This window comes from Oncorhynchus tshawytscha, linkage group LG04 (genome assembly GCF_018296145.1).
Source record: "Oncorhynchus tshawytscha isolate Ot180627B linkage group LG04, Otsh_v2.0, whole genome shotgun sequence".
NCBI lineage: Eukaryota > Metazoa > Chordata > Actinopteri > Salmoniformes > Salmonidae > Oncorhynchus > Oncorhynchus tshawytscha.
In genome coordinates, this window is record NC_056432.1 from 15,792,595 (window position 1) to 15,809,805 (window position 17,211).

General features: G+C 41.7%; 1 protein-coding gene across 1 annotated transcript; it reads left to right on the forward strand.

Moving 5' to 3' along the window:
• Positions 1 to 392: 392 nt before the first annotated feature.
• LOC112247261 (cytochrome c oxidase subunit 7C, mitochondrial) lies at positions 393 to 3,182 on the forward strand. Its single transcript, XM_024415968.2, has 3 exons — positions 393 to 555; positions 2,285 to 2,431; positions 3,090 to 3,182. The coding sequence occupies exons 1-2, from the start codon at positions 481 to 483 to the stop codon at positions 2,399 to 2,401; spliced, it is 192 nt and encodes a 63-aa protein (XP_024271736.1). The 5' UTR covers positions 393 to 480; the 3' UTR covers positions 2,402 to 2,431; positions 3,090 to 3,182.
• The last annotated feature ends 14,029 nt before the right edge of the window (positions 3,183 to 17,211 follow it).

Here is a 17,211-nt window from a genome sequence, read left to right on the forward strand (position 1 = left end):
CGGAAGTCGCAGGAAATTGAGGTTGTGGGGGCAGCTGCAGAGAAGTATTTGTGTGTGCGAGACTTGACATCAGAAGAGTTACAGAGTGTGTTAAGTGGTAATGCCCCATTCTTTCAGGATGATGGCATGAGGTAGGAATAAATACATTTAATTCGTGGAGTAGGGTGGTGATCATTTTATTTGATACACTTTTGAAATTAGTGAGTGTAGTGTTAGATGGCATGGTATAGTAAATGTGTATTTTTCAAGCAAAGTATAAGGGAGTTGTACTGCAGTCTAGTAGGTGGCGGTAATGCAACAAATTGGATGCCAACCGCCGTTAAATCTCATAAAAGAAGAAGAAGAAGACTACACTTCCCAGTCCTAGCTAACTCGTTTTGATTTCCCATAAGGCTGTTCAACATTCTCTCTTACAGCAACAAGAAGGTCGCAGACATTTGTTCTTGTTTGAAGGAACAGGCAAATAAACTCAAAATAATCATGTTGGGACAGGCTGTACGACGATTCACAACCTCCGCTGTTCGGTCCTCGCATTACTCTGAGGGACCAGGACAGGTAATCTCCCAAAATTGAAGGTTATAAATATTAGCTAAATAAAACCGCATTCTCATAACTCGGGCCTCACTCCGAAGCCTGCGTGGAGGTCACAAGCTAGTCTTCAGGTTTTAAAACCAAGCGCTAGCTAGTTATGCTTTTTATTTCCGAGATGCAACAATATTGTATTTTTACTCCTACTTTTTTTGTTATTTTACTTCCCGTAACATGGCTAACGATTGAAGTTGACGTTGTACACTGCTAAGCGCTAACATTAGCTAACCAACTTAATGTCCGCCAGCTAATGTAATCTAACTATATAAATTAACGTCAACTACAGTAACGTTGCTGCCATAAACGTAATATCCCGTTTTAATTTATATGCAGCTTGCTCAATATAGGCCAGGGGCCATCCACCTTAAATGTTGTTTCGTGACCCAGGAAACACAATTTCAACATTACATAGATAATGTTATGAATGAACACATTACACATTTTTCTTAAATAGAATTTCTTATTTTTAGTGTTGTAATCAGCGCATCTTGGGTAATTTTCCTAGCGCTGTGTTTCGCATTGGTTAGTTACTTTTGTTGCACACGTTCACCTTTTTTATATAGCTACTTTTGTTGAACACTGACCCTCAACTATTTGTGCTTTCGGTATTCGTCCTTGCATGAACTCAAGCAACACTTGTTACCGGTCCTTCACTGATCCAGATTAACCCTGAAACAAAATGTATGTTAACCATGTACAGTGGTTTCCTCTGTTAATGTTATAGGACGATTTGGCAGCTGTTTGGCCTACAAGGTTAGTAGGCAAAAGCAATTATGGCCCAAGCTTTAGACAGCCTAACGTGTGCTAGCTAACACCGCGTTCTAAACGTTCAAGGTCCCGACAGCTACATAAAACGTCGAGGAAAATCCATTGAGCACCTTTCAACGTATTTGGTGATTTCTTTAGTCCAGTAACGTTACATGCATTGCTTTCTGCAAGCAAATACAGCGCAACGTGTCACAATTGTAAGCAATGTGTAACATGGCAACCTTATAATGTTGCTAGGAGAAATTAGACTAAATGTGCTAGGATTTCGAAATGGTACTTAAAAATATACATTTAATTAATTTGAACCATTGTTAATATTCACACAATTATCTAAGCATAGTAATGAAACTGCAGTTTTGTTTCCTGGGTCACGGAATGCCTTTTCTAAAGCCTTTTTTTTTTGTTGGTGGGTTGTCCTTTGACATACATATTTGTCCTTCTAGCTAACTAATTCACTTGCTGGTTATTTTATTAGCCAGTTAACTAACTTGTGAGCCATATGGAATTGACACTTGCAGTTGTTGGGCAAGTTATCGTCTAAGTAGATAGTTAGCTAACTATGTATTTTCCCGAATTTGGCAGTGTTGCGTGATTAGGCAGGCTAACGCTAGATATTTGACTTAGCTTGCTATATAGTGTAAAACCTTGACAGGGCCAGCTTCCAAACCATAATTACCAGGGCTAGCTAGTTTGCTACATTATACTTTGAGTAGACCATGTAACAGAAATGTTATTTCTGCAGTTAGCCAGCTACTTTCAGTCTTGCATCGAGTTTGCCACAGTTGTATTGGTTGACACTGACTGCCCTCAAGCTGTTTGCAGTCCAACTTGGATGTAACCATGTCCATGTATTGAGTCACATTTAACTGCGATAAACTCATTAAGGCCTCATCTCTCAACACACTTTTGTTTTGTTTGTGTTAAACAGAACCTGCCATTCTCAGTGCAGAATAAGTGGCGTCTGTTGGGCATGATGGTGGTGTTCTTTGGCAGTGGCTTCGCCTTCCCCTTCGTCGTTGTCAGACACCAACTCTTGAAGAAGTGAAGTGACAATGAATGCCACGTAACCTCTAAGGTAATTGCCGCTGATCTATTTTTAATCTGAATGTCAGCACTGTTTGGCATTTACTTGCATCCCTATTGGAACAGTGACATCTATCACGATTGTTCTCTTGTTGTTCTACGGCAGACCTAAAGTAAATTACCCCAGTGTCTGTGGGAAACAGTTTCAAATGTCATGCAAGTTTATATTTCACTTCTGCAGGTAGCCTGGCGTTTAAGAGCATTGGGCCAGTAACTGAAAGGTCATTTGTTTGAAATCCTGTGCAGACTAGGTGACATCTCTCTCGATTTGCCCTTGAGCAAGTCTCTTAACCCTAACTTATCCTGAGCAACTTACAGGACCAATGTCTGCTAAATGACAAAAATAGAAAAGTGTGCTTTTTAAGTTAAGCTGGCACATATGCATAGTAATGTGACAGTTTATTACTGACCCTGATACATATCTGGTGGAAGTTGGCCTGAATTCCAATTGTCACTGACATTTATCTCTGGGGTGTATTCATTACAAAAACATTTACTGTTTAAGAACCAAACTGACCATTTCAGGTTGGCCCCTCACCTTTCTGTTTAAGAAACATTTTGCAACATAATGAATATACCCCATGTGTTTACTCAGAAATTTGATCTATGTCATCAGAATTCTGTAAACCTTATCAATCTGTCTTTTACAGGTCTGCACCCAAACATCTTTATCCAGCAGAACTCTTTGTTTCGAAGAACGGGAATCCCTAATTGTCTTTGTAAATAAAGTTCACTCAATTGTATGTTTGTCAATTGTTTTTGTCTGAGTTTGTAGTGCAAACTGTGTCATGCTGCAGCAAATGTTTGGTGCTATTCCGTAGTCTTCATTTTAGCAGAAAGTGTCGCTCTTCATGGAGTCGTGAGTTTTATAGGGGGAGTTAGAATAATGTTCAGTGAGCAGAAAATGAGGAGAATGCATGTCTGAGATGACATGAATTTCTCTTTCATGCCAATTAGATTTGTTTCCAAGTGGTCTTTGTGTGTATTTAGCACGGACATTGGAGCCAGTGACTTTCACCAGACGAGTCACAAGATTTGAGGGACTTTTATTTTTGAAAGCCCTCCACTGCTGTAACAGGAGTCACTTATCCCATTGACTGCTTAATACTGCCTTCAAAACAACTTGGAACTCACCAATCTGACTTCATTGTGTTTAAGGTGACTTGGAACTCGGGCAAAAAAAACACGCTAAGAGCTATGACTGGGGAGAAATCTATTTGAATGGTCATCCAACAGAAGCATCCTTCTTGAGCTCTGACTTTCTGACATGAAGATCACTAACATCATGATTTGACCTAGTTCCCAGTTATCTTAAGTGCCATAATTCTCTCTTGGTTGTTACAAACTGTGAGAAAATGAACTCTGCAACACCATTACTCACCACACTGGAAAGTAAAAACGTTGTTGGCGACAATTAAAGGAATTTTGGCAATAAAACCCTTTGCTACTTTCCCAGAGTCAGGTGAACTCGTGGATATCATTTGTATGTCTCTGCCTGCAGTATGGTGGAAGTTGCTAACTAGCATTAGCTCAATGACTGGGAGTCTATGGGAACTGATAGCATTCTTGATGCAATATACTTCTGGTCATTGCGCTAGCATTAGTTAGCATTGACTCGTGAAAGTATCTCTTAACTTCTTTCGTACTGGGTGCAGAGACAAATGGTGTCCATGAGTTCATCTGACTCGGGAAGGAGATAAAGGGCTTCATTGCCAAAACCTCTGCGTATCCCTTTATTCACGTCTGTCTTACACTTTTAAATGTTAGAACAAACATGAGCAACTACGTGTTTTCCTGGCTAGTTAGCTTTACATTTACAGTTTAGTCATTTTTAGATGTCAGGTTTTATACAACTAACGCTGGGTAGTTCTGGCTGTTTGAAACTGATGGTGACTGTTTTGAAGGTGTTTTTAATACTCTCTAGCTACAGAATTACATGCACAGTCACTGTTTGACTTCATGGTTAATGGATGTGCTGCCAGTCAAGACGAGAGAAAAAATACTAGTGATAAGAAACGTAAGTGATTATGGGTCTTGAAGGTGTGTTAAGACTTTGTTTGGCGCTATCATGATCATGGCAAGAGTGACCGCCATGAACAGGGATGGTTTGGCCACAAACCAACAGGTGAAAGTACCTCTCCAAGCCTGTAGAGTTCATAGACCAAATCTGTCAGTTTAAATCTGATATTGTAGCATCTTTAAATCCAGAGGGTGTATTGTATCATTTGCAGGAGAGGGAGCCATAATTATATTTTTAATTGTTGAGATTGATATCAGTTTGACCTTTCAAGCTTAACTTTTTTTTGTTAAAGTTGCTGACTATTACAGTATAATAACTAATACAATTGGAATATTCAGTTTCAAACCATTAAGTAGGTGTGCAGAGCTGCAGTACAGGTCACGCTGAAGGGATCAAAATCGACAACATCCGGTGAAGCTGGAGCGTGCCAAATTCAAATGACAAAATCGTAATATTAAACATTCATGAAATACAAGTCTTACATTGTTTAAAAACTTAACTTCTTGCTAATCCAACCGCATTGTCAGATTTCAAAAAGGCCTTACGGCGAAAGCATACCATGTGAATTTCTGAGGACCGCACCCCACACCAAAATACTTTCCCTAACCAGCACAGGTGTCACAGAAATCCCAAATAGTGATAAAATAAATCACTTGCCTTTTAAGATCATCTGTTTGCAATCCCAAGGGTCCCAGCTACACAACAAATGGTTGTTTTTGTTCGATAAAGTCATATCACACATGTCTGTTTAGTTGGTGCGCTTGATTCAGTAATGCACTCTTTCAACATACATACGATTCCAAAAAGTAACCAGTAAAGTTTGTCCAATCAAGTCAATGTTTCTAATTAATCCTCAGGTACCCTAATATCTAAATAAACGATAACATTTAATTCGAAGAATAGTATGTTCAATAGGGAAGATCAATAACGAAGAGCGACCACCTCATTCACGCACGCAACAAGACTACATTTCTAATGAGACACCTTGGAAAAACTACAACTACTCAATAATTTTTTTTAAAACAAGCCTGAAACCCTTTCTGAAGACTGTTCTTAGACCATAAGAACTGCAATCTGGGAGGAATTCCTTTGAATATCCTATAGACTAGCATTGAAATGGACCGTGCCTCAACATTTTCCGGATGGATTTTCCTCGGGTTTTCTCCTGCCATATCAGTTCTGTTATACTCACAGACATTATTTTAACAGTGTTAGAAACTGAAGAGTGTTTTCTATCAAATTATATGCATATCTTAGCTTCTGGGCCTGAGTAACAGGCAGTTTACTTTGGGCACGTCATTCATCCGAACTTCTGAACACTGCCACCTAGCCCTAAGAGGCTAATTAGTGAGCTGTGTTGCTGATTATTACAGTATAATAAATAATACAATTTGAATATTACATGAAGTTTAAAACCATTCAGTAGGTATGCAGAACTGCAGTAGTAACAACCCGACACAGGAAAATCATACAGTAGCAGAGAGTACAACATTGTTAAATTGAATATATATACAATTTTGAAGCACAGAATCGTCTAGGATGTCTTTAAGAAGGTTTCCCTTCAGTGGAATTAAGGGTCCTAGCCCAAACCATGAAAAACAGCCCCAGACCATAATTCCTTCTCAACCAAACTTCACAGTTGGCACTATGCCTTCGGGCAGGTAGCGTTCTCCTGGCATCCGCCAAACCCAGATTCAACCTTCACAAATCAGATGGGGAAGCGTTATTCATCACTCCAGAAAACTTTTTTCCACTGCTCAAAGAGTCCAATGGCGTCCAGCCGACACTTGTCATTGCAACCTTGAACAAATTATTTTTACGCGCTTCGGCACTCGGCTGTCCCGTCTTGTGAGCTTGTGTTCTACAACTTCGTCAGAGCACTTGTTGCGCCTAGACTTTTCCACTTGACAATAACAGCACTTACAGTTGATCGGGGTAAATCTAGCAGGGCAGAAATTTGAGGAACTGACTTGTTGGAAAGGTGGCATCCTTTGACAGTGTTAACCATCTGTAGTTTTGTCAAGTCGGTTAGGACATCTATTGTGTGCATGACACAAGTAACTTTCCCAACAGTTGTTTACAGACAGATTATGTCACTTATAATTCACTGTATCACAATTCCAGTGGGTCAGAAGTTTACATACACTAAGTTGACTGTGCCTTTAAACAGCTTGGAAAATTCCAGAAAATTATGTCATGACTTTAGAAGCTTCTGATAGGCTAATTGACATAATTTGAGTCAATTTTTTATTTTATTTTATTTATTTCACCTTTATTTAACCAGGTAGGCTAGTTGAGAACAAGTTCTCATTTGCAACTGCGACCTGGCCAAGATAAAGCATAGCAGTGTGAACAGACAACACAGAGTTACACATGGAGTAAACAATTAACAAGTCAATAACACAGTAGAAAAAAAAGGGGAGTCTATATACATTGTGTGCAAAAGGCATGAGGAGGTAGGTGAATAATTACAATTTTGCAGATTAACACTGGAGTGATAAATGATCAAGATGGTCATGTACAGGTAGAGATATTGGTGTGCAAAAGAGCAGAAAAGTAAATAAATAAAAACAGTATGGGGATGAGGTAGGTAAAAATGGGTGGGCTATTTACCGATAGACTATGTACAGCTGCAGCGATCGGTTAGCTGCTCAGATAGCAGATGTTTGAAGTTGGTGAGGGAGATAAAAGTCTCCAACTTCAGCGACTTTTGCAATTCGTTCCAGTCACACCTGCTGGAGCGTGTGCTACGGATGGGTGTTGCCATCGTGACCAGTGAACTGAGATAAGGCGGAGCTTTACCTAGCATGGACTTGTAGATGACCTGGAGCCAGTGGGTCTGGCGACGAATACGTAGCGAGGGCCAGCCGACTAGAGCATACAAGTCGCAGTGGTGGGTGGTATAAGGTGCTTTAGTGACAAAACGGATGGCACTGTGATAAACTGCATCCAGTTTGCTGAGTAGAGTGTTGGAAGCAATTTTGTAGATGACATCGCCGAAGTCGAGGATCGGTAGGATAGTCAGTTTTACTAGGGTAAGTTTGGCGGCGTGAGTGAAGGAGGCTTTGTTGCGGAATAGAAAGCCGACTCTTGATTTGATTTTCGATTGGAGATGTTTGATATGAGTCTGGAAGGAGAGTTTACAGTCTAGCCAGACACCTAGGTACTTATAGATGTCCACATATTCAAGGTCGGAACCATCCAGGGTGGTGATGCTGGTCAGGCGTGCGGGTGCAGGCAGCGAATGGTTGAAAAGCATTCATTTGGTTTTACTAGCGTTTAAGAGCAGTTGGAGGCCACGGAAGGAGTGTTGTATGGCATTGAAGCTCGTTTGGAGGTTAGATAGCACAGTGTCCAAGGACGGGCCGGAAGTATATAGAATGGTGTCGTCTGCGTAGAGGTGGATCAGGGAATCGCCCGCAGCAAGAGCAACATCATTGATATATACAGAGAAAAGAGTCGGCCCGAGGATTGAACCCTGTGGCACCCCCATAGAGACTGCCAGAGGACCGGACAGCATGCTGAACTCTGTCTGCAAAGTAATTGGTGAACCAGGCAAGGCAGTCATCCAAAAAACCGAGGCTACTGAGTCTGCCGATAAGAATATGGTGATTGACAGAGTCGAAAGCCTTGGCAAGGTCGATGAAGACGGCTGCACAGTACTGTCTTTTATCAATGGCGGTTATGATATCGTTTAGTACCTTGAGCGTGGCTAAGGTGCACCCGTGACCGGCTCGGAAACCAGATTGCACAGCGGAGAAGGTACGGTGGGATTCGAGATGGTCAGTGACCTGTTTGTTGACTTGGCTTTCGAAGACCTTAGATAGGCAGGGCAGGATGGATATAGGTCTGTAACAGTTTGGGTCCAGGGTGTCTCCCCCTTTGAAGAGGGGGATGACTGCGGCAGCTTTCCAATCCTTGGGGATCTCAGACGATATGAAAGAGAGGTTGAACAGGCTGGTAATAGGGGTTGCGACAATGGCGGCGGATAGTTTCAGAAATAGAGGGTACCTGTGCGGAGGTGCTGTTGGCCGAGGTTGGAGTAGCCAGGCGGAAGGCATGGCCAGCTGTTGAGAAATGCTTGTTGAAGTTTTCGATAATCATGGATTTATCGGTGGTGACCGTGTTACCTAGCCTCAGTGCAGTGGGCAGCTGGGAGGAGGTGCTCTTGTTCTCCATGGACTTCACAGTGTCCCAGAACTTTTTGGAGTTGGAGCTACAGGATGCAAACTTCTGCCTGAAGAAGCTGGCCTTAGCTTTCCTGACTGACTGCGTGTATTGGTTCCTGACTTCCCTGAACAGTTGCATATCGCGGGGACTATTCGATGCTATTGCAGTCCGCCACAGGATATTTTTGTGCTGGTCGAGGGCAGTCAGGTCTGGAGTGAGCCAAGGGCTATATCTGTTCTTAGTTCTGCATTTTTTGAACGGAGCATGCTTATCTAAAATGGTGAGGAAGTTACTTTTAAATAATGACCAGGCATCCTCAACTGACGGGATGAGGTCAATGTTCTTCCAGGATACCCGGGCCAGGTCGATTAGAAAGGCCTGCTCACAGAAGTGTTTTAGGGAGCGTTTGACAGTGATGAGGGGTGGTCGTTTGACTGCGGCTCTGTAGCGGATACAGGCAATGAGGCAGTGATCGCTGAGATCCTGGTTGAAGACAGCGGAGGTGTATTTGGAGGGCCAGTTGGTCAGGATGATGTCTATGAGGGTGCCCTTGTTTACAGATTTAGGGTTGTACCTGGTGGGTTCCTTGATGATTTGTGTGAGATTGAGGGCATCTAGCTTAGATTGTAGGACTGCCGGGGTGTTAAGCATATCCCAGTTTAGGTCACCTAACAGAACAAACTCTGAAGCTAGATGGGGGGCGATCAATTCACAAATGGTGTCCAGGGCACAGCTGGGAGCTGAGGGGGGTCGGTAGCAGGCGGCAACAGTGAGAGACTTATTTCTGGAGAGAGTAATTTTCAAAATTAGTAGTTCGAACTGTTTGGGTATGGACCTGGAAAGTATGACATTACTTTGCAGGCTATCTCTGCAGTAAACTGCAACTCCACCCCCTTTGTCAGTTCTATCTTGACGGAAAATGTTATAGTTGGGTATGGAAATCTCAGAATTTTTGGTGGCCTTCCTGAGCCAGGATTCAGACACGGCAAGGACATCAGGGTTAGCAGAGTGTGCTAAAGCAGTGAGTAAAACAAACTTAGGGAGGAGGCTTCTGATGTTGATATGCATGAAACCAAGGCTTTTTCGATCACAGAAGTCAACAAATGAGGGTGCCTGGGGACATGCAGGTTGTATGAGAGAGGTTGTATCACTGGACATGCTGGTTGTAATGGGTGAGGTCACCGCATGTGTGGGAGGTGGGACAAAGGAGGTATCAGGGGTATGAAGAGTGGAACTAGGGGCTCCATTGTAAACTAAAACAATGATAACTAACCTGAACAACAGTATACAAGGCATATTGACATTTGAGAGAGACATACAGCGAGGCATACAGTAATCACAGGTGTTGAATTGGGAGAGCTAGCTAAAACAGTAGCTAAAACAGTAGGTGAGACAACAACAGCTAATCAGCTAGCACAACAACAGCAGGTAAAATGGCGTTGACTAGGCAGGGAGGGTCGGATTAACTACACACAGAGCCTGAGTGCGGCTGGGGCCGACAGATAAAACATAAACAAGCAGAATGGAGTACCGTGATTAATGGACAGTCCAGCATGCATCAGCTATGTAGCCAAGTGATCAGTGTCCAGGGGGCAGCGGTGGATGGGGCAGGGAAGCTGGACGGGCGAGTATTATCCATGTTAAAAAAAATAAAAACTGGCTGGCTGGCTGTGCAGAAGATAAAAGGTAAAAGCCGCTAGCAGTGGCTAACAATGACTAAATAGCTTGTAGCTAGTTAGCTGGTTAGCTTCTGGAGGTTCTTGAGTGTGTTCTAAAAATTTTAAATAATAGCGATTCCGTATCACATTGGGTGAGGCAGGTTACCGGAAGGTATAAACAAATTAAAAATCGAAAAGAGATTGAAAGTAAATATGGGTCCAGTGAGTGTTTGGGACGCGGCGATTCAGACGATTAGCAGGCCTGTGCTAACAAGCTAACAGTTAGTAGGCCGGGGCTAAACAAGATAGCAGTTAGCGGACCGGGGCTAAACAAGGTAGCAGTTAGTGGACCGGGGCTAAACAAGCTAGCAGTTAGCAGGCCCGAATTAGCAAGCAAGGAGATAGCAAGGGCTAGAAAGTTAGCCTTTGGGGGGGCGTCGCGATGCGGTGAGTCTGTTTATGCCTCTTCATGTGGTGACATCGATAGACCGGTCGTGGGTCCGGATATTGTAGCCCAGGAGTATGCTTCGGTGGTAGCAAAGGAGCTCTGGCCGGGCTAGCTTCAAGCTAAGTGGGTGGAAACGCTAGCCAGGAGTAATCATCCGGGGTTGCAGTTAGCTAGTTGTGAAGATCCAGCTGAAAATGTTCCGTTTGCGGTGGGAATCCGGTGGGAATCCGGGATAAAAAAAAATATTTAAAAAAAATATATATATAAAAAAAATAGGTCCGTTATGCTCTGGTTAGAGTCGCCTTGTTCGAACTGGCGAGAGCTTTCTGAGCTAAAGGTTAGCTGATGACCTGTTAGCTGAAGACCGCTAGCAATGGTTTGCTGGTAGTTAGCTGGCTAGCTTCAGTTGAGGGGATCAGGATCCAAAGTAAATATAAATACTTTGGAAAAAATAGCTACATTGGGTGAGGCGGGTTGCAGGAGAGTATTTAGAAGTTGAGGTTTAGCTAAATGTTTTAAAAGATATGCGAAGAAAAATATGTAAAAAAACGATATATACAATATATACAAGGGACACGACATGACAAGACGTCTGACTGCTACGCCATCTTGGACACAATTGGGGGTGTATCTGTGGATGTATTTCAAGGCCTACCTTCAAACTCAGTGCCTCTGCTTGATATCATGGGATATCAAGCAGAGGAAAATCAAAAGAAATCAGCCAAGACCTCAGAAAAAAATTCTAGATCTCCACAAGTCTGGTTCATCCTTGGGAGCAATTTCCTAACGCCTGAATGTGCCACATTCATCTGTACAAACAATTGTACGCAAGTATAAACACCAAGGGACCACACAGCCACCATACCGCTCAGGAAGGAGATGTGTTCGGTCTCCCAGAGATGAACGTACTTTGGTGCGAAAAGTGCAAATCAATCCCAGAACAACAGCAAAGGACCTTGTGAAGATGCTGGAGGAAACAGGTACAAAGTATCTATATCCACAGTAAAACAAGTCCAATATCGACAACCTGAAAGGCCGCTCAGCAAGGACGAAGCCACTGCTCCAAAACCGCCATTAAAAAAAGCCAGTCTACGGTTTGCAACTGCACATGGGGACAAAGGTTGTACTTTTTGGGGAAATGTCCTCTGGTCTGATAAAACAAAACTAGAACTGTTTGGCCATAATGACCATCATTATGTTTGGAGGAAAAAGGCTTGCAAGCCTGAAGAACACCATCCCAACCGTGAAGAACGGGGGTGGCAGCATCATCATGTGGGGATGCTTTGGTGCAGGAGGGACTGGTGCACTTCACAAAATAGATGGCGTCATGAGGAAGGAAAAGGATGTGGATATATTGAAGCAACATCTCAAGACATCAGTCAGGAAGTTCAAGTTTGGTCGCAAGTGGGTCTTCCAAATGGACAATGACCCCCAGCATACTTCCAATGTTGTGGCAAAATGGCTTAAGGACAACAAAGTCAAGGAATTGGAGTGGCCATCACAAAGCCCTGATCCCAATCCTATAGAAAATGTGTGGGAAGAACTGAAAAAGGGTGTGCGAGCAAGGAGGCCTTCAAACCTGACTCAGTTACACAAGCTCTGTCAGGAGGAATGGGCCAAAATTCACACAACTTATTGTGGGAAGCTTGTGGAAGGCTAACCGAAGTGTTTGACCCAAGTTAAACAATTTAAAGGCAATGCTACCAAATATTAATTGAGTGTATGCAAACTTCTGACCCACTGGGAATGTGATGAAAGAAATAAAAGCTGAAATAAATCCTTCTCTCTGATATTATTCTGACATTTCACATTCTTAAAATAAAGTGGTGATCCTAACTGACCTAGGCCAGGGAATTTTTACTTTGATTAAATGTCAGGAATTGTGAAAAACTGAGTTTAAATGTATGCAAAGTTACGACTTCAACTGTGTCTGTGTATATATTTATATATATATATATATATATAAGTACCAGTCAAAAGTCTGGACGTACCTACTCATGTTTTTACTATTTTCTACATCAAAACTTTGAAATAACACATATGTAATCATGTTCTAACCCCAAAAAGTGTTAAACAAAACAAAATATATTTGAGATTTTTCAAAGTTTGCCTTGATGACACCTGCTTCATTAGTGTTCTACAATGTAGAAATAAAGAAAAACCCTTGAATGAGTAAGTGTATCCAAACTTTTAACTAGTGTTTGTGTATGTGTATATATTTATAGAGGTTTGAGATCTAGATATGTGTTTGTGTATATAAAAATAGTAGCCAATATTATGTTTCAATGTTGTAAGTCTGTCTTTTCAAGAAACAATTGTACCGCTTTACAACCGTAGCTTGCTAAAGTAGGGCAGCGTAGCATAAGTAGTTCTGAAGTGGGACAGTCTTATAGGCTTTTCCAATTGGGGAAAGAGATCCAGTTTACATTAGGGACCCTTGTACTTAGGTTAGGCAGGGCTTTGGTTCCTGTAGTACTATGTCCTGTACATAATGTTTTTGTTTTACCGTTAAAAGTGGGAAACGTTTTGCATTTCCGTCTTCTGTAACCTCTTCAGACATCTATCCAACATATTAGTCCAACAAATTATACATTTCTGAAATCCTAAGATTTCCTAATCACACAAATGAATTATAATTGGGGTACAATTCGTACTATAATAATGGTGGCCCAGTTTATCTAACCTGCTGTCCCAGTCTACCAAATGCGAATTAAAAATGTTTTTGACTTGGTGTACGCAAATGGGTGTGTCATGCCTCCTGTGAAAAATCTATATTTTTAAATACAAAAAAATTGTGTTTTATTAGTTCACATCTGGAGGATTTCAGAAATGTGTCATGTGTTGGGCAAATAATATGTTTAATAGATGTCTAAAGAGGGTACAGAAGATGGAAATGCAAAAAGTGTCCCACTTATTCTGAATTCAAACCATATGTAATGCCGAAATGAGTATGACATACTGGCATTTTTTAAATTTCACATACCCTAAAGGCCCAGGCTACTATTTAGAAGTACGGGTAGTCGGACACGGCCAATGACTTCATATCTACTGTTCAGTAGGAGGCTCTGTCGCACATCTCCCCTAGAGACTGCCTGAGATTTTTCAAATGAATGTTTCTTTGACTGAAGAAAGGACTCTGCTCTTGAGATATTAGGCCCAAATAATTCTGCCTTGAAGTGTGAACAAAACTGCTAATTGTGTGCTAGCATTCTATTATCAGAATATTTCATAACACAAAAGATGGTTGACTCACCAATTTAATTAAGACTGATTAGATTTTGGGTCTGTCACAAAGGAAATTCAGTCGAATTGTGCTACCGCCAAATACCTTAAAAATGTATTAAATGTTGAAATGGAATGTCAATTTGAATGCAGGTCATGAACAGAAACATCCAGTTCCCTGTGATCTTTGCTATAGCTTTACAGATGGGTAATGTTTTTTTCCCCTCTCTGTCTCTCTGTGTGTGTCTCAACTCTTGAGCTGAAATTCGTTGAACCTGTTTCAGTTCAATTAACCTTCCACCACCGCTGGCTATAAATATCCAAGAACAAAACTGAAAAGAGGGGAACTAGAAAAGTGGCAGAGGTAATATTCCAAAACGTAAGGATTTTCATTTGCCTGCACTCTGGAATCCATCTTGCCTGCAGTAGTTTTGGGGGATGGGGTGCAGGTAGTTTTTCACTCACTCATGTAGGCTAGGGATAATATATTTGGAGTGGTGTGAGAGTGGGAGAGAAACAGTCACAATGGGCACGGGTCATGAGAATGAGAAACGGCCTGGTATATAGCCTCAGTAAATCTGCCCTGGTTGGGAACCAGTAAACCTGTCAGGAGGTTGTGTGTTTTCTTGCATTGATAATGTCTGTCTATGCCTGTGGACTTGCGGGATGTGAGAGTATTTTGATCTGGTAGCGCTGGCTGGGGATAAATCATCAGATATTTAATGGGGTTAACAAGGAGGGGGCAAATATTTTATAGGTGTGTTGTTTTGTTCCCACTTTGAGTAAGGTGGTCATTTTTTCATCACTTGAAGACTGCACTGTTGGTTTGGCTGTCTTGATTTATACAATGATAACAGCTTTCTGGTTGTAGGTATAGGAAGCATATTTAATTTCAACCCAAGTCATTGCCACTGTACTAGCTATTCTGCTAATTTAATACCAAGGCTACGCTAGGTTACATGTTGTTGTTTTTTTTCCATAGTACTAAGGTGTGCATCTGTGAGATGGATGTTTGATGACCTTGGAAGTACAACAGTATGATACAAATGCGTGTTGCTTAGTGTGAGGGGAACCCAAAAAAATAAACCCTCGCAAGGTGTCTCCCACTGGCTGTTAATGTATCTATTAATAAAATCCTTATCATTATTCTGCTCAGTGCTGCCATATTCACCTGGATGGTGAGGGAACAAGTCCTGCTTATCTCACCTCAGAACAATAATCCTCACGTCTCTTCCAGATTGGCACATAATTGTGTCTGTGTCCCCTCTAGTCCTCAGAATGCAGTTATTTTTCTCCTCAGCGCTGCGGGGAGCCCACATGAAAGACAATCACACACACAGGCACACTCCTTTCAGAGAGGAAATTAACACATCAATGGGTTATTTGATTTCATGCATTATGAGGTTTTAGGCCACAAAACCAAATGTATATTGGATTTATTTATGCCTTAACCCTACTGTAACTAAGTCTTGAATCAAATTGTGTTTGTACATATATTGTGAACAGTCTATTTTTTCAATATCATTTAACGGAATCATTACCTCAAACAATAAACAACCTTCTTTACAGAATGTCAAAAAATGACACAACATAAATATAAACGCAACATGCAACAATTTCAAACATTTTTACTGAGTTACAGTTCATATGAGGAAATTAGTCAATTGAAATCAATTCATTAGGCCCTAATCTATAGATTTCACATGACTAGGAATACAGATATGCATCTGCTGGTCACAGATACCTTAAAAAGTTAGAGGCGTGGATCAGAAAACCAGTCTGTATGTGGAGAGACCACCATTTGCCTCATGCAGATGTCTCCATCACATTCATTTGATCAGGCTTTTGATTGTGGCCTTTTGCATGCTGTCCCATTCATCTTCAATGGCTGTGCGAAGTTGCTGGATATTGGCGGGAACGAGAGAACTCTGTCGTACACGACAATCCAGAGCACCCCAAACATGCTCAATGGTAGACATGTCTGGTGAGTATGCAGGCCATGGAAGAACTGGGACACTTTCAGCTTCCAGAAATTGTGTACAGATCCTTGTGACATGGGCCATGCATGATCATGCAGAAACATGAGGTGATGACAGCAGATTAATGACACAACAATGGGCTTCAGAATCTCATCACGGTATCTCTGCATTCAAATTGCCATCAATAAAATGCAATTGTGTTATTTGTCCGTAGCTTATGCCCGCCCATACCATACCCCACCGCCACCATGTGGCACTTTGTGAACAATCTTGACATCAGCAAACCACTCGCCCACACGACGCCATACATGTTGTCTGCCATCTGCCCAGTAAAGTTGAAACCGGGTTTCATCCGGGAAGAGCACACTTCTCCACCATGCCAGTAGCCATCAAAGGTGAGCATTTTCCCACTGACGTTGGTTATGACGCCAAACTGCAGTCTGGTCGAGACCCTGGTGAGGACGACCGTTTGTGCAGAAATTCTTTGGTTGTACAAACCCACAGTTTCATCAACTGTCCGGGTGGCTGGTCTCAGACAATCTTGCAGGTGAAGAAGCCGGATGTGGGGGTCCTAGACTTGCGTGGTTACACATGGTCTGCAGTTGTGAGGCTGGTTGGATATACTGCCAAATTCTCTAAAACAACATTGGAGGTGGCTTATCATAGAGAAATGAACATTAATTTATTTTGCAGCAGCTCTGGTGGACTTTTCTGCAGTCAGTATGCCAATTGCATGCTCTCTCAAAACTTGAGACATCTATGGCATTGTGTTGTGTGACAAAACTGCACATTCTAGAGTGGCCTTTTATTGTCCTCAGCACAAGGTGCACCAACTAGTGTAATGATCATGCTATTTGAACAGCTTCTTGATATGCCACACCTGTCAGGTTTGATGGATTGTCTTGGTAAAGGAGAAATGCTCACTAGAAGGGATGTAAAGACATGTGTGCACAACATTTGAAAGAAATAAGCTTTTAGTGCGTATGGAACATTTCGGGGATATTTTATTTAATCTTATGAAACATTACATGTTGTTTTTATATTATTGTTCGATGTATTTATTTGGATTCTAAATAGTGTCGATAACATTAGATTTAAGGAGTTTTCTCTGTGGATTGCTGCTCAATGACTACTTATTCTGCCTCACAAAGAGCTCTGCTGTCAGCTCTTGAATGCCTGCACTAATTGACCTGCCCCATTTCTACACATCTCAAGAAGTTATGATACGTTGTCTTACAGTTGTCCAGGTTGATGTTGGGCTCGTGTTTGAGGTGC